Raw genomic sequence first — 25,675 nt, forward strand, 5'->3', positions numbered from 1 at the left:
TGGATTTGGGGATCATGAGAGATTAGGATATTTTTTTATAACCCAACCCTGACTTGTACTTCTCAACAACTTGATCCCTGACTTGTTTGGAGATCTCCTTGGTCTTCATGGTGTTGTTTGGTTAATGGTGCCTCTTTCTTAATGGTGTTGCAGCCTCTGTGACCTTTTAGAAAAGCTGTGTATATACTGACAGACAATGTGACACTTAGCTTACACACAGGTGGACTTCCTTTCACCAAGCATGCCACTTATGAAGGTAATTGCTTGCACCAGAAATTTTTAGGGGTTTCATAGCAAAAGGGGTGAATACATATGCACATGCCAATTTTTAGCTATTTGATCCCATACATTTAATTTATGCCTATATTTTTCCCCCTTCACTTCACTAACTTAGACTATTTAGTGCTGATGCATTACATACGAATCGAATTACAAAAATATTTAAACACTGGTTGTAATGTAACAAAATATGTAAAAAGCCAAAAGGGGTGAATACTTTTGCAAGCTACTGTATGTAGTGATTTTCAGCATGCAAAGTCACAGCGGAAAATCCGCTGGATATTCTCAGCATGAAAACTTCCCTCTAACTTCCCTTCCCTTTAAGTTCTGTACATTGTATACACAAAATGCTTCACATTTTAGAGATACACAATACATTCCATGTACAGTATATTCAAATGTCAGCAAATCTGTACACCAGGTCCTAATCAGTGGTATGGAACAAGATGTAACATATATATGTATCTTTACAGGACTGAAGAGGATCACAAATCGCCAGTGATTTCATATTATAACCTAACAAATAATGGGAAAATAAGTAACTCCATGCCGCTCCGGGTTGTAAGCACATGTAATTTGGACTTGTTCAAATTCCCTTTTGACAAACAGACCTGCAGGCTCACATTTCGCTCATATCTTTACACAGGTACAGATACAAAATAGGCAGAGTTTAAAATATATCGCTCCTAGATATTTATTCCATCTTACCCAGGACAGTGGTCTCCAACATTCAATATGAAACTACAACTCCCAGCATGGCTGGAGAGAGATGGTGGAGACCTTTGTTCTAGGATAGCATTACTATAAATTGCTTTTAAAGGGGTGTACAGGTCTCTAAAACCTTAAGCTAACTTTTGCATTTTCGTTGCAGTTGCATTTTCTGCATTGAATTAAAAGTCAGTAAAATTTGAAAACAGAGTTAAAAATGAAACAAAAATTCTGCAACAGATAGGACTTTCTCCTGATTTATATTTCCATGCTTGTCCTAAAAATACTAAGGTCAAATATTATTTTAGTGTAAATGAACCTTAAACGTGTTGCCTCAGGCTGAAAGTCTGCAGTCACTCTATGTAACTGCAGACTTGTGAATCCTCACATCAGACGCCTTGCACACTATGATGATTCTCCGTTGCTGGCTGTGAGACCGAACAGTCATGTGACCGCAATTATCCAATTTGCTTACTTCTGGACACATTCCGACTAGACATATCCAGCCTCAATACACTTGCACTAAGCATCACCTAGCATGTCTAGTCAGCATGTGATTGCATGTATGTAATTCACATACTTATGGTCACATGCCCACCAATCCCAGTGCCGACACCGGAGAATCATCACAGCATGCAGTGACAGCAGATTTGTAGCCTAACGTTGGACAACCCCTTTAGGGGAGTGATAACATCGAGATAAGTTCCTGTATTGCCCTGGAAAAGTATATAGGGGGAAGGAGAGGACAATATCAAGGGTATAATCTTTCTGTGCACACAGGGGCCGATTTATTAAGATTGATGTTGTGGATGCCTGTATTAATAAAGGGCTCGCTGGAGTATGATGTGCCAAATTGATTAAGAGATGCATGTGACGTGCCCCCTGGGCCTGTGTTGTGCAGGGAATACCCGGAGCCGGATCGCTGGGGGTTGTAGTCTCCGTGGCGATGACCCAGTCCGTGCCCAGGGTGGTCAATTCAATGGCAGTCTTATTAGTGAGATAATAGTCCGACTACGCCACCCGTGGATTGCGGTCAGTGGGGGCCGCCGCTACAAGGCAGACCGCTGAGGCCGGTGTTATGTGTGCAGCTAAGAATGGGATGACTCCCCACGGGAGAAGTATAGCCTCAGGGCAGTTAGTGTGGATGATGGGAGTGATGGTGCACGAGCGTCCCAGCACTGGTAGTGCTGGTGCGGCGAAGAAGCACAGAGACGTGTGGTTGCAGTTTCCAATGCTTTACTCACAGTTCTTTACTGGTCCTAGTCACCTCGGTACCGGCGGTGACCGCCCAAGCCGTGCTGCGTCCACCAGGCAAGGGGCTCGACCAACTCCCAGGCAATTCCAGAGCGTGGCACAGGGCTCCCTTCTCTTCCCTTCTCTGGCCGTGCCCCACCAGTGACTCTACGTTTGTCCGGCTGCCTCGGGCCTTCTCTTGGTACGCTGATCTCTGCGTCCCTGACCCCATGTGGTGTGCCTTCCTGGTAGGTGTAGTGAGGGGTCGCACCGAGATATAGTCACGACCGCCGGTCTTTGGCTGAGGATTAGTTGCCTCCACCAATTTGGGATCCGGTACCCAGTTCTGCCGACCCGTCACCCGCAATCTCCAGGGCCTATGGGGTTCCTTCTTCTCTTGTGTCTCTGGGCCTCTCTTAATGTGCTGTTCCTTGTTTCCTTTCCCTTCTGTTCCTGTTCTCTCTGCTGTTTCTGGCCTCCACTCCAGGCCTGTCTCGTGAAGCTGGGCCCAGACTGAGCCACAACTCCCTGTCAGCCCTCTCTGGCTGAACTCCTCTCTGAACAGACTCCCCGGACTGAACACTGTTCTAAGATGGTGCCCACCTTATATACCTCCCTCTATGTGTGAGCCCAGGTGACTAACAACCAATGGGCTCCTACCTTTGCCCAGAGACCCACCCCTATCTGCTTCTACACCACTGGGTTTTCCTTCCCCTCCAAACTCCAGCCAGGGACAGATGCTGTCGTGCCTGCACTCCTGTCTCGTGGGAGCACCGTTGACCTGTCCCTCGGAAATGGGGTGTGTGTGGTGCATGCAGCCTACCGAGTCCTGGTCCACAATCCATCCTTACCCAGGAGTGGAATATCACACCTCTGGTTTGAGGTGCAATACCCCTGTAGCAGCCGAGCCCTCGGGGTGCTACATTCCCCCCTGGTAAATCACAACACGTCCTCGGGCTGGAAAGAATAAAAACAATTTAAACATACAAAATTTTAGAATGCATTCACATATAAGACATTAACTATTTACTCATCCCTTTATGGGAGGTACTCTTCTCTGTTTAACGTTACTGGTATAAAACATTATAAAGCATCTTACTAATGCCACCGGAACTCTTTTATAAAACACTATATAAACTTTGGCATTTCTATTTTAGCAGCATATCAAACTTTTTCAGTAGAAAACATTGTCAAGTAAAACATTCTTCCACAAACACATTCTTGAGTTCTGGCCGCTGTGCAACTCGCGACCAGGTGTTCACTTTCTCTTAAAGGTGCAACAGTCCATTTAATTCGCCCTGAGGTAGACGTTGCAGTTCTTTTATAAAACCAGTAGGGGGCGCTTTAAGAAGCGCAACTATTTACAAGGGATTGGCCGTTCCCAGTCCCCGGCCGGTTAGAAAGGGGGAATGGCTGCTCACAGTCCTCAGCCTGGTAAAGAAGGGGGTAACTTGGCGTGTAACAGTCCTTTAACAGTTCCACATTAGTCCCAACGGGGACCACACTTCAATCCCGTAACAGTTCCAACATCAGTTCTTATACCCTGATGGGTAACTATATACAGTTCAATTTACCGTTCACTGGTAACGGTGTCCTCCTGACGCTCCTTGCTCTTCCGGGTAATCTTCAGGTCCGTCCGGACCCTCAGGGTACTCAGTGTCTGGGCGGTACTGCAGTTCCTCCTCCGTGAGCCGGTGAACGTGGAGGTCGTACGGTCCCTTGGCACCCTTGTGCCGGGTGAAGGTGACCACATCACCCGGGTAGAGATCGCGTCCGCGGTGTCCCTCCGGGAGGTGGCTCTCGACGTCCCTGCGGGTGACAAAGACGTCGCCGGGGGTTCTATGGTCTCTGATAAAGCCCCAGCCATGCTCCAGCTGGAACTTTATTACGGTCCCGTTGACTCGGGGACCGTGGGCGGCTCGGGGGTCTTGTCGGGCCCTGCGCTTCTGCTCCGCGCTCCGGGCCTGCAGCTGTTCCTCTCGGATCCGCCTCTCCCGCCGTTCCCTCTCAAATACCTCCAGCTGTTGACGGCAGCTCTCCTCGCGCCGGGCTGCATCCGCCGGGATCTCCTGGGTGAACCCCATGAGATTCTCACCGGTGGGATCCCATGCAAATTGAGCGTCCTCCAGCGGGAGCGGAGCGATTTTGGCGGGCTCCGGAGCCGGGATCAGAGGCTCACGCAGGGGTTGTTCTCTCCGGAGATGGGGGTTGACGTACTCCGGTGGCCATACGAAGGGCAGCCCGTCCGGGCTGGTATGTTGCGCAAAGAGGTCTGCGCCCAGGGGTGGCACCACGGGCCTCGGTCGGGGAGCAGCGCCCGGGGGCACTCGGCCTTGCGACCAGGCCGGGGAATTTCCGGTTGGGCCTGGGGGTGGCACTGTTGAGGAAGAGGGCGCTGGAGGGGCAGTGGCGCCCGGGTTCATCAGGCCTTGCGACCAGGCCGGTGGTACTTCCTCTTTTGCCACGCCCGGGGTCGAGAGGCGTGGCGCGGAACAGGGTGTGACCGTGGCTCCTGCCGCTTGAGGCCTAGTTGGGAGCAGTGGCGGCGCGGCAACGGGTGTGGTGAGTAGGGCTTCGGCTCTGCGATGGGAGGCTGGGGCAGGCTTGCAACTGCTGGGCTCGGGGTGGTGACGTCCCCATTACCTGCCTCAGTCCTCGCGGCTCCCTCCACGGCGTCGTCTCTGGCCTTCGTCCCTCCTGCACCATCCTCAGAGGCAGGCGTGCTCCAGGTTGCGGGTGGCGTCTCCTGCTGGCGGGTTCCAGCCTGCCGGGCCATCTCTCTTCTCCACTCGGCCAGCGCATTCTGCTGCGCCCGGACCATCCTCCGGTCCAAATCCTCCAGCGCAGCCTGCGCACGCTCCGGGTCTCTGGGGAGCTGCGCCAGGATCTCCACCAGGCTGTATGGCGGTGCGGCCTGCAGCAAGCTCCGGACCAAGGTGTTGGTACTGCTGGGCGCTTCCTCCATTTCCGGGTGCGGTCTGTCTAGACTGATCCAGACCGCACCCTGCCCCACAGTTTTCTTCACTTCCCGCCCCCATTGGGGGTGGTCCTGGGGCAACTTGGTGACAGTCAGTTTCAGGGGCAGCCCTCCCACGCTGATGGAAATTTCCACAGCCGCATTCGTGGCTGGTGGGGGCGGGCTCCTTCTTTGGCGCCATTCTGGGACCTGGCCCACGATGGGAGGTGGCCTCCTGTTGTCTTTTGGCACGCACATTATGGCACCCGTTCTGCCGGGGCGGGCGCCATTTTCCATACAGTCAATCTTCGATAATACAGTCTTTTTCTCCTCAGGCACGCAATACCCGTTTGTGGCGGGTTGGTAACGATCCTGCCGACTACGCCAAAGTTGACGCGCCCCCTGGGCCTGTGTTGTGCAGGGAATACCCGGAGCCGGATCGCTGGGGGTTGTAGTCTCCGTGGCGATGACCCAGTCCGTGCCCAGGGTGGTCAATTCAATGGCAGTCTTATTAGTGAGATAATAGTCCGACTACGCCACCCGTGGATTGCGGTCAGTGGGGGCCGCCGCTGCAAGGCAGACCGCTGAGGCCGGTGTTATGTGTGCAGCTAAGAATGGGATGACTCCCCACGGGAGAAGTATAGCCTCAGGGCAGTTAGTGTGGATGATGGGAGTGATGGTGCACGAGCGTCCCAGCACTGGTAGTGCTGGTGCGGCGAAGAAGCACAGAGACGTGTGGCTGCAGTTTTGAATGCTTTACTCACAGTTCTTTACTGGTTCTAGTCACCTCGGTACCGGCGGTGACCGCCCAAGCCGTGCTGCGTCCACCAGGCAAGGGGCTCGACCAACTCCCAGGCAATTCCAGAGCGTGGCACAGGGCTCCCTTCTCTTCCCTTCTCTGGCCGTGCCCCACCAGTGACTCTACGTTTGTCCGGCTGCCTCGGGCCTTCTCTTGGTACGCTGATCTCTGCGTCCCTGACCCTATGTGGTGTGCCTTCCTGGTAGGTGTAGTGAGGGGTCGCACCGAGATATAGTCACGACTGCCGGTCTTTGGCTGAGGATTAGTCGCCTCCAACAATTTGGGATCCGGTACCCTGTTCTGCCGACCCGTCACCCGCAATCTCCTGGGCCTATGGGGTTCCTTCTTCTCTCGTGTCTCTGGGCCTCGCTTAATGTGCTGTTCCTTGTTTCATTTCCCTTCTGTTCCTGTTCTCTCTGCTGTTTCTGGCCTCCACTCCAGGCCTGTCTCGTGGAGCTGGGCCCAGACTGAGCCACAGCTCCCTGTCAGCCCTCTCTGGCTGAACTCCTCTCTGAACAGACTCCCCGGACTGAACACTGTTCTAAGATGGTGCCCACCTTATATACCTCCCTCTATGTGTGAGCCCAGGTGACTAGCAACCAATGGGCTCCTAACTATGCCTAGAGACCCACCCCTATCTGCTCCTACACCACTGGGTTTTCCTCCCCCTCCCCACTCCAGCCAGGGACAGATGCTGTCGTGCCTGCACTTCTGTCTAGTGGGAGCACCGTTGAGCTGTCCCTCGGAAATGGGGTGTGTGTGGTGCATGCAGCCTACCGAGTCCTGGTCCACAATCCATCCTTACCTGGGAGTGGAATATCACACCTCTGGTTTGAGGTGCAATACCCCTGTAGCAGCCGAGCCCTCGGGGTGCTACACATGACACTAGGTCAATTTGGAGGGACTGGCCAAAGACACTCACTTTTGCTGAATTTGATTGGCAGGTATAACCATGACCAGTCCAGACCTGGCTTTTTCCAGCCCTACCCATTTTGGTGGAGATGTTCCAAACTAGCATGAGAATGACAAAAGTTGCAAGTTTTTTTTATGTACCTGCGTGTGTAAAACTTTGTGATTTTTCAAAGCTTTTTACATTCCAACGTAAAAGCTTTGATGAATCGGGGAAGAGTTTTCTTTTTACATATGGTTGTCTTAATTTTCTTGTCTGTATAGGAATTGATTTTATACTGAAACATTTTGACCCCAATTCATCAAAGCTTTTACGCCAAAAAAAGTGTGGTAAAAGCCTTGAAAAGTTGCAAAATTTTTGTGCAACTCATAGTTGTGACACAATTTTACAATTTTTGCCATTTTCACAACCGTTTCTCCCAGCTTTGCCAAAATGCGCTGAACTGAGGTGAGACTGAGGCGTGAGGTTGAATGTGACACTATAACTTGTCTAATTCAGGAAGAGCTGTGGCGTTCCGCATGCTAGCTGTGGGGTTCTGCACTCATCAGATGCTCTACATCAGGGGTGCACAACCAGCGACCTAGGGAGCTATAAAACATTAGGCAGTCAGCAAACAACCCCTGTGCATTCATGACGTTTTCCTCATTAGGATATATTCACACTGGTTTTTGATGAGGATTTAGAAGTGGTTTTTACCACAAAAGATATCTAAACAATGCTTCCTATTGAGATACCTGTTGATTTTCATGGTAAGTGCTCAAAATAATGTGTAAAATAACAGCACTATGTGCAACACAAGAGCTTTTAAATTAAATCCGAAAGTTTTTCAAACAGTATTTTAAGTGTTTTTATATGAATTTTGGTGCATAATCTATTTCTAATTTCTTGTTAAATAATGTTGTGTGAACGTATCATTAGAGTGCTGATTGGTGGAGTTAGGACTCCTGTGATAGTTTCCACCTATCAAACATTTATGGTATTGTGGTAGGGCGACTCGCTCGGCCACTCCCGGAAGTAGACTCAGGAACCCGGGTTTCCTTTGCAGGCTTTATTAACAGCATAAAGCTCTGCACTCCAGCAAAATAAATACAGCCTTACTTGGCTAAACCACAAAACAAAAGATAAACTATAGCACAGTCCATATATGTGTGTGCGGGTCGCCCACACAGGTTACATCCAGCCTTCAGCTCCCTCCTGAGCTATGGCTGTCCAGTCTGGAGACCTTGCCTCTCCAAACACAACTCACAGAAAAAAGAACAGGACTGAACATTTAAAGCTTGCTCAGCCCCACCCTGAGGTGGAGGTACGGGGAATGACGACTCTCCCATCACTGTCATTCCCCTGAAACCACGCCCTTTAAGTGAGTTAACCCCCCAGCATATAACATGCTGGTAAAAAGTCCATTAATTTCAGTTCACACAGGCTAGCAACCTGTGCGACACATACCTCCCCTCATATATTATACCAGTGACTCTGTCACGGTATATACTTTGGACATACCGTAAATGTCACAGAAGGTAATACCCATATTAGTTTTCATTGCTACCCTTGGAATTGGTTTAGTATGACAATGGCCAAAAAAGGATGCGCACCCCCTTTATAGATTCATGAATCAGGAGCGTCTGACTCCACCACTCCCCCTCATCAGGACCGATTTCTGCAGTAATCATTACTAGCCTGCATAACTAAAACCATGTGAGTGCAGCGATTAAAGATCTCTAAATCATACTGATGATTGTGACATTTTTTTCTGGGTTACTTTATCCTTTATTAAAAAAATTATATTAGGGGGCTGGGACCCTGATTTGAGCCTTAAATTATGGCACTCAATTTAATAAAAAAACTCCAGGATATGAATTAAAGAAGCACTCTTCCCATCAAAGCTTTTATCCTCTTAACCATTTTGTGCCAGAGCCTGTTTTCGCCTTCTGACCAGGCCAATTTTTTCAATTCTGACCACTGTCACTTTAAGAGGTAATTACTCTGGAACGCTTCAACGGATTCCCCTGATTCTGAGATTGTTTTTTCGTGACATATTGTACTTCATGATTGTGGTAAAATTTCTTCGATATCACTTGTGTTTATTTGTGAAAAAATCGGAAATTTGGCAAAAATTTTGAAAATTTTGCAATTTTCAAACTTTGAATTTTCATGCCCTTAAATCAGAGAGATATGTCACACAAAATAGTTAATGAATAACATTTCCCACATGTCTACTTTACATCAGAACAATTTTGGAACCAAAATTTTTTTTTGTTAGGAAGCTATAAGGGTTAAAAGTTGACCTGCGATTTCTCATTTTTCCAACAAAATTTACAAAAACATTTTCTTAGGGACCACATCTTATTTGAAGTGACTTTGAGGGGCCTTTATGACAGAAAATACCCAAAAGTGACACCATTCTAAAAACTGCACCCCTCAAGGTGCTCAAAACCACATTCAAGAAGTTTATTAACCCTTCAGGTGTTTCACGGGACTTTTTGGAATGTGGAAGAAAACAATGAACATTTAACTTTTTTTAACAAAAATGTTACTTTAGATCCAATTTTTTTATTTTTACAAGGGTAACAGGAAAAAATGGACTACACAATTTGTAGTGCAATTTCTCCTGAGCACACTGATACCCCATATGTGAGGGTAAACCACTGTTTAGGCACACTGCAGGGTTCGGAAGGGAAGAAGCCATTAGACTTTTTGAATGTAAAATTTGTTTGAATAATTAGCGGACGCCATGTCGCATTTGGGGAGCTCCTGAACTGCCTAAACAGTGTAAACCCCCCACAAGTGGCACCATTTTGGAAACTAGACCCCTTAGGGAACTTATCTAGATGCGTGTTGAGCACCTTGAACCCCCAGGTGCTTCACAGAAGTTTATAACGTTGAGCCGTAAAAATAAAATTTTCACATTTTTCCCACAAACGTTTTTCATCCCCTAATTTTGCATTATCATAAGGGTAACAGGAGAAATTGGCAATACCCCATATGTGGCTATACCGTACCACTTAGCCATACGGCGAGATCCGGGAGGGATGGAGCGCTATTTGACTCTTGGAGAACAAATTATTGTAGAATAGTTTGCGGACTCCATATACACAGCCCCTAAGTGCTAGAAGAGCAGAATCCCCCCTCAAGTGACCCCATTTTGGAAATTATACCCCTTTGGGAATTTACCTACAGGTGTAGTGACGATTTTGACTCCATGGGTCTTTTCCAGAAACAAGCAGAAGTGGATGTTGCTGAGTGAAAATTTCAAACTGCTGTTGAAGTGACCAGTACGCTGTAGCGACCAGTACGTTGTGCCCAGCTCATGCTTCTGGAGACACAAACCTGTAAATTAGGCAAGCTCTCATCGCTACAGGAATGCCAAACATGTAGACCCTAAATGTAGTTTAGGCACATTGTGGGGCTCAGAAGGGAGGAAGGCATTTGGATTTGGGAGCACAACATTTTCTGAATTTCTTTTGGGGGACAAGGGCCATTTCGCTTTTCCAGAGCCTTTCTGCTACCAGTAACTTGGAAGTCCCTTATATTTTTAACAGATAACGGACCTGAGTGGGGACTAGCTTTTTTTGAGGACTGAGTTGAAGCTTTTATTAGGAACATTTTACGTAACATTTATCCGGCGCTCTAGGCTGAGCACTTACATCGGGGTTTCCATCTAAATTTCCAAGTGATGTAATTCAGATGAAACCCCTGTGGGATCCATTCACTATAATGAGGCAGCAGAGTTACTCTGGACTCCGTCTGGCCTCTGTTTAGCAGTGTCCTTTTTTTCAGAAGTGCATAAAATTGTGGACAACCGCACTTTTATGCACGCCTAAAAAAACTGACACCGTGGGATCACAGGCCAGACGGCATCCACAGTGCCTATATCTGCCTCATTACAGGAAATCTTCCGTCATGGGTTCCGTCTGAATCAGGTATTTCAGAGATTTATACGGAAACCCCGGTGTAAGTGCTCAGCGCAGAGCACAGGATAAATGTGAGCAGAGCCTTACTGCAATCTTTGCGAGACATAATAAACAAATCAGCAGCAGGTGAAGAATTGGTTTTATTTATTTTTTACGCCGTTCCTCGTGTGGTATAAGTGATTAGATTACTTTATTCTTCGGGTCAGTGCGATTACAGCTATAACAGATTTATATCGGGTTTTTATGATTGACAACTGTCACACACTAAAAAACGCTTTTTTTTGCAAAATCTAGTTTTTGCGTCTCCATATTTTGAGAGCTATAATTTTTCCATATTTCGGCCGACAGTCATGTGAGGGCTTGTTTTTTGCGGGACGAGTTGACATTTTTATTGGTACCATTTTTGGGTCTGTGACATTTTTTGATCGCTTTCTATTCTGTTTTTTGGGAGGTAAATTTAACAAAAACCAACAATTCAGGAATTGTTTTTTTTTATGCCGTTCTGCGTGTGGTAAAAGTGATAAGGCAGCGTTATTCTTCGGGTCAGTATGTTTACAGCGATACTACACTTATATAGTTTTTGGCGCTTTTACACAATAAAACTATTCTATAGAAAAAATAATTTTTTTGCATCGATTTATTCTGAGAGCTATAACTTTTTTATTTTTCGGCTGATGGAGCTGTATGGCGGCTTTTTTTTTGCGGAACAAGATGTCGTTTTCAGCGGTACCATTTTTATTTCCATTTGGCTTTTTGATCGCATTTCATTCCACTTTTTGTTTGGCGATTTGATGAAAAAGCATAGTTTTTTGCTCCGTTTTTTTTTTTTTTACGGTGTGCACAGAAGGAGTTAATTAGTGTGACAGTTTTATAGATATGGTTGTTTCAGACGCGGCGATACCAAATATGTGTACTTTTTTTTTGTTTTTGCATAAATATACTGATATATTGGTTTAATATTTTATTTATTTATTTTTATTTATTTTGTGATTTTTTTAAACAGTTTGAAAACATTTTGTAGACTTTTTTTTTACATTTTTACTTAGTCCCTGTATGGGACATTAATTTTTATTTTTCTAATCACTGTTCTCATGCAATGCAATAGACATGTATTGCATTGCATGAGACCTCTGCTGACAGTGTAAAACTATCATTATCTCCTGCTAGACTCAGCTGCAGGCTGAGCCTAGCTGGACACCGTACATGGCAGACCCGGAAGCAGTCATGTGACCTCCGGCTGCCATGACAATGCCAGGTCCTCTCAGACATCAGGGGGGCCGTCAGAGAGGTAAGTGGACGATCCCCTCTCCTCTCACTATCTTCTAAATGCCGTGATCGCTATAGATCGCGGCATCTAGAAGATAGCAAGGGGTTAACATTAGTGTTGAGCGAGTATGTTTTATTAACCCTTTCACCGAGTATGCTCGGGCCGAGCTCCGAGTATTTACAGCTGCTCGGTGATAAGGTTAAATCGCTCCTGTGTGCATGATTTGCAACTGTTTGACAGCTTTATTACATCTGAGGAATGTCTATTTCTTACACATTCCTCACATGTAATAAATCTGTCAAACAGTTGCAGATCATGCACACGGGAGCGATTTAACCTTATCACCGAGCAGCTAGAAATACTCGAAGCTCGGCCCGAGCATACTCGGACAGAACATACTCGCTCAACCCTAGAACATCATTGGGACCTGATCCAATCAGGTCCCGATGATGTCCCCTGTCAGAGCTGTCGCTCTGCACCGCACCCGCAGCGCTTGCAGGACCCTGGGGGTCCTGAGCGCTGCGGGACCACCGACCGTTTATAAACGTCGGCACTGCACAGAGCCCAGGTAGCGCTGACGTTTATATACAGTGGGAAGTCCCGGGAAGCGGTTAATATATTGCAATCATCATATTATATAGCACTGTGCACTTACAATTGCTAATTTTGCCTTTCTACCCAGATAATTATTCTCTTTTCTCTGCTCTATGTAGAAACAGGAAGTCTTTTGTCCCTGCATTCATCATCCCCCTCTTCAACACCTGACCCATTTGCTCCGCTCCTCCCCCCTGCCAGGGACTTTTGCAGTGACTCATCAGTCCTACAAGGAAAATTGACTTACTGTTTTTACATAGAGCTTAGAAGGATTGAGCTTGTCAGTTATTAATCACGTGATGTAATAGACCTAATGTAAAACAGAATTATGTGGGTAGAAATGCAAATTTAGTAATTGTAAGTGCACAGTCAGGGCTGCTACCAGGAACATTTTTGGGCCCCCTTGAGATTTCGCCCAGGCTCCACCCCAACTCCACCCCCACCCCAGCTCTGCCTCCACCCCGCAAACCTTCCACAGTCCCACCGCCCACTCTTGGAAAAACTCCACTTGTGCACCACATCCTCACCAATCACACACTAACAGTTCCCATTGAACACCATATCACATACATAGCCTGCAGCTTTTGTTTTGGCCAAAAGATTTTTTTAAGCTGCCACCATAACAAGGTAGACTCTTCTAGCAGGGCTCTACTCTACTCTAACCTATTACACATTTCTTAAAATACCCAATACTCATTTTAGGTATATTTTTTTTATTTTTCTTTAAGGGAATGAGTCAAATACATCTTTAAAATGACCAATAATACCACATATAAGGGACAAATACCGCCACACCATGACTAGTCCACATATTGCCACCAAATACTGACTGAATAATATCACATACAAGGAACAAATGCTGCCACACCATGACCAGACCACATATTACCACCACATAGTGACCGAATAATGCCACATACAAGGAACAAATACCACCACACTATGACCAGATCAGATATTGCCTCCACATAGTCATAGTGACTAATGCTACAATACTGATCATTAATAAAAAAAAAAGCACAATACTAATATTATCATACATGCCATTATACACAGGAGCTCTGTACATAGTATACAGTGTATAGTGTCAGTGTACAGGTAATAGTGACTCACCAGTGACATTATACACAGGAGCTCTGTAGATAGTGTCAGTGTACAGGTAATACAGTGATCACCAGTGACATTATATACAGGAGCTCTGTATATAGTGTAAGTGTACAGGCAATACAGTGATCACTGGTGACATTATACACAGGATCTCTCTATACAGTGTCAGTGTACAGGTAATACAGGGATCACCAGTGACATTATACACAGGAGCTCTGTAGATAGTGTCAGTGTACAGGTAATACAGGAATCACAGGTGACATTATACACAGGATCTCTGTATATAATGTCCGTGTACAGGTAATACAGGAATCACAGGTGACATTATACACAGGATCTCTGTATATAGTATACAGTGTATAGTGTCAGTGTACTTCATCCAGTGCAGACCTCCATCACTTCTTCCAGGCAGGACTCATCTCTGCAGAAGATAGCACAGTTATCTATAGCACATTCCCCAATTTTTCCCCAGCTTCTACACTATGCCAGATGAATAAAAAAAGCGACATAGTATTGCCCTGCACAGTAACATGACCCCCCCCAAAACAGTATTCTCAAAAATAAAATACATCACAGCAGTAATAATATCCCTTAATTAGCCCCTACAGTAATAATGTCCTACATCCTGGCACCTCCCTGTAATGATGTCCCCCATGTGTCTCATTCCTGGCACCCATGTGTTTCCATCCAGTTCCCATATGTCCTCTTATCATGGCCCCATGTGTCTCCATCCTGGCCCCATATGTTCTCCCATTGTGGCCCCATATGTCTCCATCCTGCCCCCCCATATGTTCTCCATCATTCCACCTCCACGTGTCTACATGCTGCCCCCCATATGTCTCCATCCTGCCCCCATATGTCTCCATCCTGCCCCCCATATGTCTCAATCCTGCCCCCCATATGCCTCCATCCTGCCCCCTCATATGTCTCTATTCTTCCCCCCATATTTCTCCATCCTACCCCCATATGCTTCCATCCTGCCCCCCCATATGTCTCTATCCTGCACCACCATATGTCTCCATCCTGCACCCCCATATGTCTCCACCCTGCTCCCCATAAGTTTTCATCCTGGCCCCCTGTGTCCCCATATTGTGGATTTCAGTACAAAAAAAAAAAGTTTTTTCTTACCTGGCCACGGTCCAGCGGTGTCCTCTTCCTCTACCATTTTAGGCACGGACGTGCCAGTACATGACAGTGACGTCATACACCGGCGACGTACGCGCTGACGTCAGCAAATTAATGGAAGCAGCAAATTAAGGGAAGAGATTAATCGTGTAGACTGGGACCATGTCATGGTAACTGGGGATACCGAACGTAAATGGGGCATGTTTAAGGAAATACTACTAGAATCCTGTAGAAAATGTATACCCTCTGGTAATAAAATGTCCAGTAATAAAAATAAACCATTATGGATAAATAAGATAGTACAAAGTTTAATAAGACAAAAACAAAGGGCATTCAAAATGTTGAAAGCTGAGAATACAAAAATAGCATTTCAGGAGTATAAAGACCTAAATAAGAAATGAAAAAAAGAAATCAAGCTAGCAAAATTATCTACAGAGCAACAAATTGCCAGCGACATTAAAATAAATCCCCAAACATTTATACATACATCAATGCCAAAAAGAGAAAATCAGATGGTATCGGCCCCTTAAAAGACGATAATAATAAGATAATTATAGAAGACAAAGAAAAGGCTGTGATATTAAACTGACACTTTTCATCTGTGTTCACCAACAAACAGTCTGTTCTAATATAACTAGTTTAACACTGAAAGAAGTACGCCTGCGTCTGAACAAATTAAACGTTGACAAATCCCCTGGACCAGATGATATTCATCCACAGATACTGAGGGAATTGAGCTCAGTAATTGATAAACCGCTGTATCTCATATTCTTAGACTCTCTGGTAACAGTGGTAGTGCCACAGGATTGGAGGATAGCAAATGCGGTACCGATTTTTAAGAAAGGTAAGAATGTGGATCCAGGTAACTACCGTCCGGTAAGTCTGACATCAGTAGTGTGCAAAGTTTTTGAGGGCATCATAAGAGATGACCTGCAGAGTTATATAGCAGAGAATAATATAATAAATGATAATCAACATGGATTCATGAAGAATAGGTCATGTCTAACCAACATGTTGGGGTTCTAAGAGGAGGTAAGTGCAAATCTGGATGTTTGTAATGCGGTGGATGTGATTTATCTGGACTTTGCAAAGGCATTTAATACTGTACCACATAACAACCTTATACTGAAGCTACAGAAGAAAGGACTTGGGGGAACTATATGTAGATGGGTAAGGAATTGGCTAAATGATAGAAAACAAAGGGTCGTCATAAATGGTACCTTCTCTAAATGGAACATAATCAGCAGTGGGGACTGCAGGGATCTGTGCCAGGACCAATTCTCTTTAACCTCTTTATTAATGACCTGGGGGAGGGGATTGTGAGTAAAGTGTCAGCTTTTGCCGACGATACCAAACTATGTAGGATATTAAAATCTGATCTTGATGTTACAATATTGCAGAAAGATCTGGATAAGATGACTGAATGGGCAAACACTTGGCAGATGAAGTTTAATGTAGATACATGTAGAATAATGCACCTAGGACGGAGTAATCCTATTGCTGCATATACATTAAATGGGAGTATACTCGGGACTACAGAACAGTGGAAGAACTTGGGTAATCTGGTTACAAATAAGCTGTGCAGCAGTGCTCAATGTCAATCAGCTGTCACAAAAGAAAACAAGATTTTAGGGTGTATAAAAAGAGAAAATCTCGTGATCCCAAAGTATTGTTACCCTTTTATAAATCACTGGTGAGGCCTCATCTGGAATATGGGATCCAGTTTTGGGCTCCACATTTTAAAAAGGATATTCAGAAGTTAGAGTCAGTTCAAAGGCGGCAACTAGATTATTACAAGGGAAGGAGGGCCTCTCATATGAGGAGAGGTTGAAAAAGTTGAGCTTGTTTAGCTTAGAAAAACTATGCCTTAGAGGAGATCTCATTTACATGTAGAAATATATATGTCGTCAGTACAAAGGACTAGCACATGACTTATTCCTTCCAAAGACCATACTAAGGACCAGGGGGCACTTATTACGGGTGGAAGAAAGGCGATTCCGGCACCTAAACAGGAAAGGGTTCTTTACAGTCAGAACAGTCAGGCTGTGGAATGCCCTACACCAAGAGGTAGTAATGACCGACACTATAACAACGTTTAAAAAAGGGCTGGATGATTTCCTCGATACACATAACATTGTCGGCTACAGTTAAATTAGACAAAATGTTACACCTACTGTATAGTAGTACTTTTGATCCAGGGTTTTTGTACTGATCGCCTTTCTCGGGGTCAAGAAGGAATTTTTCCCCCTGATGCAAATTGGCTGAATGTGTCCTCGGGTTTTTGCCTTCTTCTGGATCAACAGATTTAGGTACAGGGATTTTAGTAATACCATAAGAGTAATACAAAAATAAAACCAATTAAAAAATTATAAACTGGTTTATTTGTAATTGTAATAGTGCAGTAATAATAAAAATGGTAATTCATTTGTGAGGTCTAGCTCCAGTAAGTTAGTGTAATGTTGGTATGGGGAGTACAATTGGGAGAGAAAGGCTGAACTTGATGGACCTAAGTCTTTATTCAACCTATGTTACTATGTTACTAGCTGCCGGCCTCTGATTGTCTGGCGACTCCTATTGCAGTGCAGGAAGCGGGTCCTGCACGGCAATAGATTTCAACTGAGCCAGCAGAATCCTGCCCCTGGGGCCCGGTGAGCAGAAGCAAAAAGAAGGGGGGGTCTGGTCCAGGCCCCTCTCCTTGCTTCTGTTCACTGGGCCCCATATGCCAGTAAGGGCAGTAATGCCCTGTGCACAGTGCTACATAATATGATTGCAATATATTAAGAGGATAAAAACTGATGGGAGGAGCGCTTCTTTAATAAACAGAAGTCTTGTGCTGCCTTCATGGAATTAAGGCCAGATAAGTTGTCAGACCAGAGTGAACTGTACTGAGAAGGGATTGCATCTGACATCTGCCACTGCATGCCTTGATTGTGTGATCTATCTTTGCAGTTACAGATCTGGTCATGATGCCTAAAAGCAACTCATATCAAGTCAATAAAAACTCTCAAGAAGTCTTTGTTAGTAAAGGAGACTGGATTCTGGTAGAAATCACAGTGCAGAATCTTACATATGATTTCTTAAATGACGGCTTCAGTCAGGTCATTTATGAGGTGAGGAATTTTATCAAAAAATTTGACGTTAAAGGGAACCTGTCAGCTAGGGAACGGTTTGGGCAGCATGAATCAGAGCTTAGTTTCTCGATTACAGCCATGTCTATTTTCCTCTGAGACACTCAGAGAAAATGTAGTTTCAAGATTCAACCAGGGACCATAGACACACAAGGTTAGTTCGGCATCGTCCCAGCTGGCTTCTCCCAGTGATGCTACAGGGGATTGACAGGTCTTTCGGTATGGAAGAGACTTGTCAATCATTTGCAGGGTTGCTGGGAACAACCGGCCGGGGTGGCACAGGACTAGTCTTGTCTATGGCCGTGGTGTTCTAACTGTTTTCTCTCTGAAAAGCTCCAGCAGTCGTGCAGCCAGGCTCTGGTTCATGTTTTCCACGGCTTGGGCAGCATGAATCAGCTGACAGGTTCCCTTTAACACCACTACTTATTAATATCATTTCTTAACTGTGCGTCTATTTTCTGTTCTGTAAGTTATGTCATATCGCCAGTACATTTTTATCTATATTCATTTGTTTTTTACTTTTTAGGTCACGTTAAAAAGAGCCGCTGTAATCTATATTATTAATCTCATCATCCCAGCTTGTTTCTTGGTTTTCCTGGACATTGCTAGTATGTTCATTCAGGATTTTGGGGAAAGACTTGGCTTCAAAATCAATGTTATCTTAGGATTCTCTGTGCTTCTGCTGATTATAAACAACATGTTACCGCACTCTAATAGCACGCCAATGCTAGGTATGTTTGCATTCATAGAGCAGTGTTGGCCTGAGCTCAGTGACCTCCACTTTGGTATTCTTTATTGCGTGTGCCTAGTACATGTATGTCCGTTATTCCAAAATGTTTGTTCATTTTTGGGCACCACCAGTTTCCATTTCTATTATTCCTTATCACTTACAGATACATAGTTCCTATTCCTATTTCAATTTCTGCTTCTTTAATAGAAACTTAATGATGTGAATAAAAATCTATCCCTTGTCAAAAAATTTAGTTAAATACCTTGTAAAAATCTCTGAGCTCCCCTGAACTTGCAACTCTTTTTGTTTTGAGCTGCGTTGCTCTTTTGCAGAGAAATTCACATTTGAGGCTTCTGACGTGCAGTATGTGAAATCTCTGCTTGGAGTCCTACTAGGTGTTTCTGCAGAGCCTTCCCTTTGGGCCTGCACTTTCATCCCTCCCTCCTAGATGCTGCCAATCACAGCTCAGAATCTGATCTAGCAATCCAGCAGTCACAGATGCTGTTGAGCTGTAATTGGCAGTGTCTCGGAGGGAGGATGAAAGCGCAGAGAAGACTCAGTTGGACTACAAAGCATAGATTTCACATGAGAATGCCTCAGCTCGCCTATGCAGCAATCAGCTCATTTCGTCCAAAGGGAAAATCCTCTTACCAAATCTATGTTTAGCTGGAGCAGTCATCTTAAAGGAGCCTGTCCCTTATTAACTAGGTCTCAGTCTGTGTAATAATGATGAAAATGCGAAAGGTAAAAGTTGGTGATAAGAAGCGCTAAGGCATATAAAATTCAGCAATTACTACCTTTAATAAAGTCCTTGTAAAAACACAACACGTTTCGACGGCATGCAAGCCGTCTTCATCAGATGATACAAGGAAATGACCTCAGGAATGTTATATAGGATCAAAAAACAAACCGATTGGGCCGCTCATTAATGACATAATAACAATCAGTAATTTAACCCCTTAATATTATCTGCAAGCCAGCGTGTGAAAACACAAACCAGCATATAGGATACCATGAATCCTATTATATTTCACAAAAAAAAAAAACACTCCTATTTAAAAAATAATAATTGAAAAATAAAAGTATATATACATACACATATACAAACATGCACACACATAAACACACGCATGCGTGCACATGCATGTATATTTAATTTAAAATTAATAAATGTAAAAAATGTTAAAAGATGCATTTAATTGTATACGCTAAAAAAAGCTATTATAAAGCTCAGTTCATTATATTCTCAATAGTAAGATTATGTCCTTCCGGCGCTAAAGTGCCCAATTTAAAAATCCAGAAGCTTTCTTTCTTAATAAGATTGCCCAAACAATTTTGCATACTTTTATCTATATGATCAATAATTGTAAGGGTCATTTGACTAGGGTCCCTCTGATGCACACTATTAAAATGCCTTGATCGACTATGCAATTGATACCCATTTCTAATGTTCTGTCTGTGCTTGTTTAAACGGGCATGCATGGTCTGTACCGTGCGGCCCACATACTGAAGACTGCACGTGCCCTCCAACAAATAAACCACATAGGTGGACTGGCATGACAACCTATGTTTGATGAAAAAGCGTTCACCTGTGGTTCTAGATGTGAAACTCAAAGTCCCATTGATAATACTATGGCAACACAAGCACCTAGGGGTACAGCATTGGTAACAGCCCCCATCACTAGAATCCTCAATGTGTGTTACTATTTTTTCACAGGTTGTGTTACTGGGGGCTACCAAATTTCGTAAACACTTATTCTTCCTATATATTGCCATTGGTTTATCTGGGAGAACATCTGAGAGAAATGGATCTGCCTTCAAAATATACCAATATTTACGCAATAACTTATGAATAATCAGACGGAGCTGGCAATATGTGGTTATCAAACTCCATTTCGCTAAATCACTATATTTACAGATGACCTGGAATCCAAAACCTTATTTACACAGGATTCCTGTGTTAGTGTTTTTGTTTTATTAAATGCATCCCCGGAGGCTGACCGGTCCTCTGAGGCTGAGCACGAGGGGGCATCGCTTCCGGACACCTTGTGGACATCCAGGGTGTACCACCCCCGCACCCCATGGTGGCGAGAGTACGTAATTACATCACCCGGGAAGAGGTTCCGGCCAGGGTGTCCCTTCTTCAAACGCGGCTCGACGTCCCGCCTGCTGACGAAGACATCGTCCTGGTACTGGGGACTCCTTATGAACCCCCATCCTGCCTCATGGTGGAAGCGGACGACTTGCCCTTCCACACGGGGACTTGGACGGGTTGCCTCTTACTGTCGGCCCCAGGACTTGGCAGCTTTGGCCCGCACCTCGACGCGCTCGCAGCGGACCTCCCTCTGGCGTTGCTCCCGAGTGAGTTGGAGAATCTGCTCACGGCACCGCTCACTCCTCCTCTGCGCTTCAGCCCGGGTCTCCCAGGGGAAGCCCATCAGGTCCCCCCCCTGGTTGTCCCAGGCCCACTCCTCAGCCTCCGGCCAGGTGACTGTCGGTGCGGGTAGTGGTGTCATTAGGGGTTGCTGCGGGTCCTCTGCAAGTGTGGACCAGTCCGGGTTGGGATCGGTGGATACCCCAGCAGCCTCAGGTCCTTCCGATTCGGGAGTTGGGCGGCAGCGCAGGTCTCCACCTATAGATGACGCTTGCAGCTCCGGGGCAAAGACCTGCTCCCAGGTGACCGCGCCGGGCAGGAGATATTCGGTCATGAGGTCCAGTATGGGAAGGGTAGGCTTAGCAGCCAGGGAAGGGGTAGCACACTCACCAGCCTCTGGGCCGTTCACGACCTCTGTCACCGCGTCTCCCTGAGCTTCAGCTCCTTGGCGGCGGGCCCGGATGCGCAGCAGCATTTCTTCCCGCCACGCAGCCGTCACCGCCTCCTGGGCATCTTTCAGTCTCCGCACAAGACCCGGGGCTTCCTGGTGGAGAAACTCTAAATCTCCCGCTGTTAGGATCTTGCCGCCTCGCTCCCTGCTGGGGGAAGGACCTGGATCGGGTTCGCAAGGCTCCGTAGGTTGCGCTCCAGAAGCGTCCATGTCTGCTCCCGAAGATTGCCAACCTCCGACTGCAATGGCCGCACCTTGTTGCTTTTCTTCTTCCTCCTCTTTCGGGACGGTTCCTGGGCGGCATGCTGACAGGCCCGCCTTCGTTCCGCCCATCCGGTTTGACAGGCATTACCCCGCGGACAGTCTCTGATGGAAGGGGCGGTCTGCACTTTTGGCGCCAAGCGGAAGCCCAGCCCACGATGGGAGGTATCAGAAGGCCATCTTTCCACAGCATTATGGCGCCTGTTCTTCTTGGGCGGGCGCCATTTTAAGTGAAAACGACAGTCCAAGGTGTAAGGCACACAGTACCCGGTAGCAATGGGTAATTCCTTCCTTTGCTGCGGGCACGCGATCCTGCCGAATACGCCAAGTTTGTGTGACTCGCGCGCCTTCTGTAAGCCCTTACCCTGGGAGATGGGGCACTCGGAGTCGGGTCCTTTGATGTAGAGATGGGGTGCAGCCGTGGCCCGGACCCGACCCGTGCCCAGGGTCGTCACACTAAAACAAAAAGAGATGGTACGGGCTTATCCGTGTTGAGTGGCTGATCTCGACTACGCCACCTGTGGCACCTGGTGAAGGTTACCAACGCAGCTGCAGTCCGCTGAGGCATGGTGTTATGGTGGCCGTCGTTGTTACTACTCCCCACAGGCGGAGCAAGGCCTCAGGGCTGAGAGACAGGATGACGGAGGTAGTAGTCTAGGAGGTCTGGTGCTGCGTAGTGCAGTGTAATGCAGAATAAAGAGTCCGGAGGCCATAGGGGTTAACTTCCAGGGTTTTTACTCACATTGTAGAGTACAGCTGCAAGGCTTCTCCCTGCTCCTCGCGAAGTTCTGTGGTCACCAGAGACGGGGGGGGTCCGACAACCTCCGAGTAAGTCCAGCGTTCAATCAGGACCCCGCACCAGAGTGTTCCTAGACTGCAGACCGGGTACTTTCCTGTCTGTGTGTGTGTGTGTAGATAGGCCGGGTCTCCCTCTGAACTCCTCTCAGAAAAAAGGTACGGGTGGCAGCTCCGCTCCTTCCGTTACCCGGTGGGATCCTCAGGGCCTACCGGGCTTTCCCGACCAGGACGTAGAGTAGCAAGGTTGGGTATCGGGGGCCGGTACCCCTCTTGCAGCCGGACTCCCTCTGAATATATCAGGTTGGCGAGGACAGATGGCGTATACCGCTCCGTCTGCATCCTCCCTGGGATCCATTTGCTGTGGAGCTACACTCCTGAGCTCCGGGCCTTCTTGGTCATGGTCCTTGACCGGGTTGAGACATTCATTATCTGCAACCTGCCCCTCGACCCAAGGCTAAGGTACGAGGGCCGTGTCTCCGTCCTCTGCAGGCCCACACAGGATCCACGCTCAGGGAGGGAGATCACAATACAAAGACCCAGAACCAAAAAGGTTTTTTTTATTAAATATGAAATTTAAAGTGTTACTAAAATGTGAGTCCTCCACCCTCACCCACTAAATGGTTCCACTAGCTCTTGGTTCCCCAGTCTCCCGGTAACCAGGAGGGCAGCACCTAGTGCATTCTAGCCCCCTGTGGTGGGAGAAGTGTGGTGTTGGATGTGAAGGAAGAGTCCTGACCATCGCACTGTTCTTACCTCAGAGGAGGGACACTACACTCCATTAGAGAAATGCAGCATCCCTGTGGCGGTCGAACCCTCAGGGGCGCCACATAGTGATTTAGCGAAATGGAGTTTGATAACCACATATTGCCAGCCCCGTCTGATTATTCATAAGTTATTGCGTAAATATTGGTATATTTTGAAGGCAGATCCATTTCTCTCAGTTGTTCTCCCAGATAAACCAATGGTAATATATAGGAAGAATAAGTGTTTACGAAATTTGGTAGCTCCCAGTAACACAACCTGTAAAAAAAATAGTAGCACACATTGAAGATTCTAGTGATGGGGGCTGTTACCAATGCTGTACCCCTAGGTGTTTGTGTAGCCATAGTATCAATGGGACTTTGAGTTTCACATCTAGAACCACAGGTGAACGCTTTTTCATCAAACATAGGTTGTCATGCCAATCCACCTATGTGGTTTATTTGTTGGAGGGCACGTGTGGTCTTCAGTATGTGGGCCGCACGGTACAGACCATGCATGCCCGTTTAAACAAGCACAGACAGAATATCAGAAATGGGTATCAATTGCATAGTCGATCAAGGCATTTTAATAGTGTGCATCAGAGGGACCCTAGTCAAATGACCCTTACAATTATTGATCATATAGATAAAAGTATGCAAAATTGTTTGGGCAATCTTATTAAGAAAGAAAGCTTCTGGATTTTTAAATTGGGCACTTTAGCGCCGGAAGGACATAATCTTACTATTGAGAATATAATGAAATGAGCTTTATAATAGCTTTTTTACCGTATACAATTAAATGCATCTATTACCATTTTTTACATTTATTAATTTTAAATTAAATATACATGCATGTGCACGCATGCGTGTGTTTATGTGTGTGCATGTTTGTATATGTGTATGTATATATACTTTTATTTTTCAATTATTATTTTTTAAATAGGAGTGTTTTTTTTTTTTTTTTTGTGAAATATAATATGATTATAATATCATTTCCTTGTATCACCTGATGAAGACAGCTTGCATGCCGTCAAAAAGCATTGTGTTTTTACAAGGACTTTATTAAAGGTAGTAATTGCTGAATTTTATATGCCTTAGCGCCTCTTATCACCAGCTTTTACCTGTTGCATTTTCCACATTTCACCCCTTTGGGGTTACTGGTAAGCTGCTTTGGCTTACTTTTTAATTTTAGCTCATGGACTGTGTGCCCCTCATTTTGACATCCTAGCACTTCTTACTACCAGCTTCAATGTCTTTTTTTCTTTTCATGTGTAATAATGATGGACTGTTCTGCTGCGTTCCTTCCCCTGAAGACAACAATTCTGCTATGTGTACAGTGTTATGCGTTTTGTCTATGTAATGTGAATAGTGATGTGCGTCTTCTGTATTGTGTGATTGTAATGTATAGCATATAATAATGTAAAGTGTTAATGTATAATGTGAGTAGTGCATAGTACAGGGTAAGCACAGGGTTAGACCTGAGATAGTATAAGTACTGTTCGTATAGTTAAGTGGCTTAACAACGGCATAGGACATAAGATAAGGACAATAGGTTTAGTCTATAGTATAGGATATAGTTAATGGATAGAACTAGCCCAGTGGGTGGGGAATAGTGTAATTAAAAGGTGTGAACTTCCTGGCAGTGATGGGAGATAGAGAAGTGTAGTAACAAGCCGAAGTTTAAGTCCAGTGGGCTGCTAGGGTCAGCATGTGTCTACCATTCGAGGCAGTAGGACACCATACTAGAATCCCGAACAGACGCCCCTGTCATGCCTGGAGCCCAAGCTCTGGCATAGGGGCTGCCAGTCACATTGTGTCCTTTGGCGTACAGGGGAAGACGAACAGGGACCCGCCAAGATGGAAGGTAATGGATCCCGGGTGCTCTGTCGAGCAAGGATGGAGATCCCTGGGGCTAACAGGGCCAGTGGGCAAAGGGATACTCAAGGAGGAATGAATGGTAGGGCTGAAGATGTGCTGTGCTAAGAAAGTAAGGAATATGAAGTGCTATGACCTATCCCACGTGTTACACCCTGATGAACTTGAACTGACTAGTAAACGTTTGCTTGGTGCAATGAACTTGGTGTCCCCTGAATTGTGTGTGGTGGCTCCTGAGGATAGAGGCCTGGAGACAGCGAATGTGATGTGAATGTGATGTGATGCACCCCATACCTGACAGCACACTGAGACTGGGACACTGTTTTCCTGTAAAGTGCCAGAGCGTAACCAAACAGCAGGTCGGTCATGACAATCTAATGAATTCCAGAGGGTAAAAAGTTTACTTTATAGGGGTCTGTCGGTAGCTTG

General features: G+C 45.8%; 1 protein-coding gene across 1 annotated transcript in view; it reads left to right on the plus strand.

The window, feature by feature from the left end:
* The window catches only part of LOC141174675 (5-hydroxytryptamine receptor 3A-like), a 46,040-nt gene that overhangs the window by 16,543 nt on the left and 3,822 nt on the right, over positions 1 to 25,675 (plus strand). The window contains exons 5-7 of the mRNA XM_073659597.1: positions 753 to 925; positions 17,839 to 17,999; positions 18,544 to 18,748. Of these exons, the coding sequence (XP_073515698.1) occupies positions 753 to 925; positions 17,839 to 17,999; positions 18,544 to 18,748 (539 nt within the window). The remainder of the gene's footprint in view (positions 1 to 752; positions 926 to 17,838; positions 18,000 to 18,543; positions 18,749 to 25,675) is intronic.

This window comes from Phyllobates terribilis, unplaced genomic scaffold, assembly GCF_046119375.1.
Source record: "Phyllobates terribilis strain yellow unplaced genomic scaffold, ASM4611937v1 Scaffold_13__5_contigs__length_258822181, whole genome shotgun sequence".
Taxonomy (NCBI): domain Eukaryota; kingdom Metazoa; phylum Chordata; class Amphibia; order Anura; family Dendrobatidae; genus Phyllobates; species Phyllobates terribilis.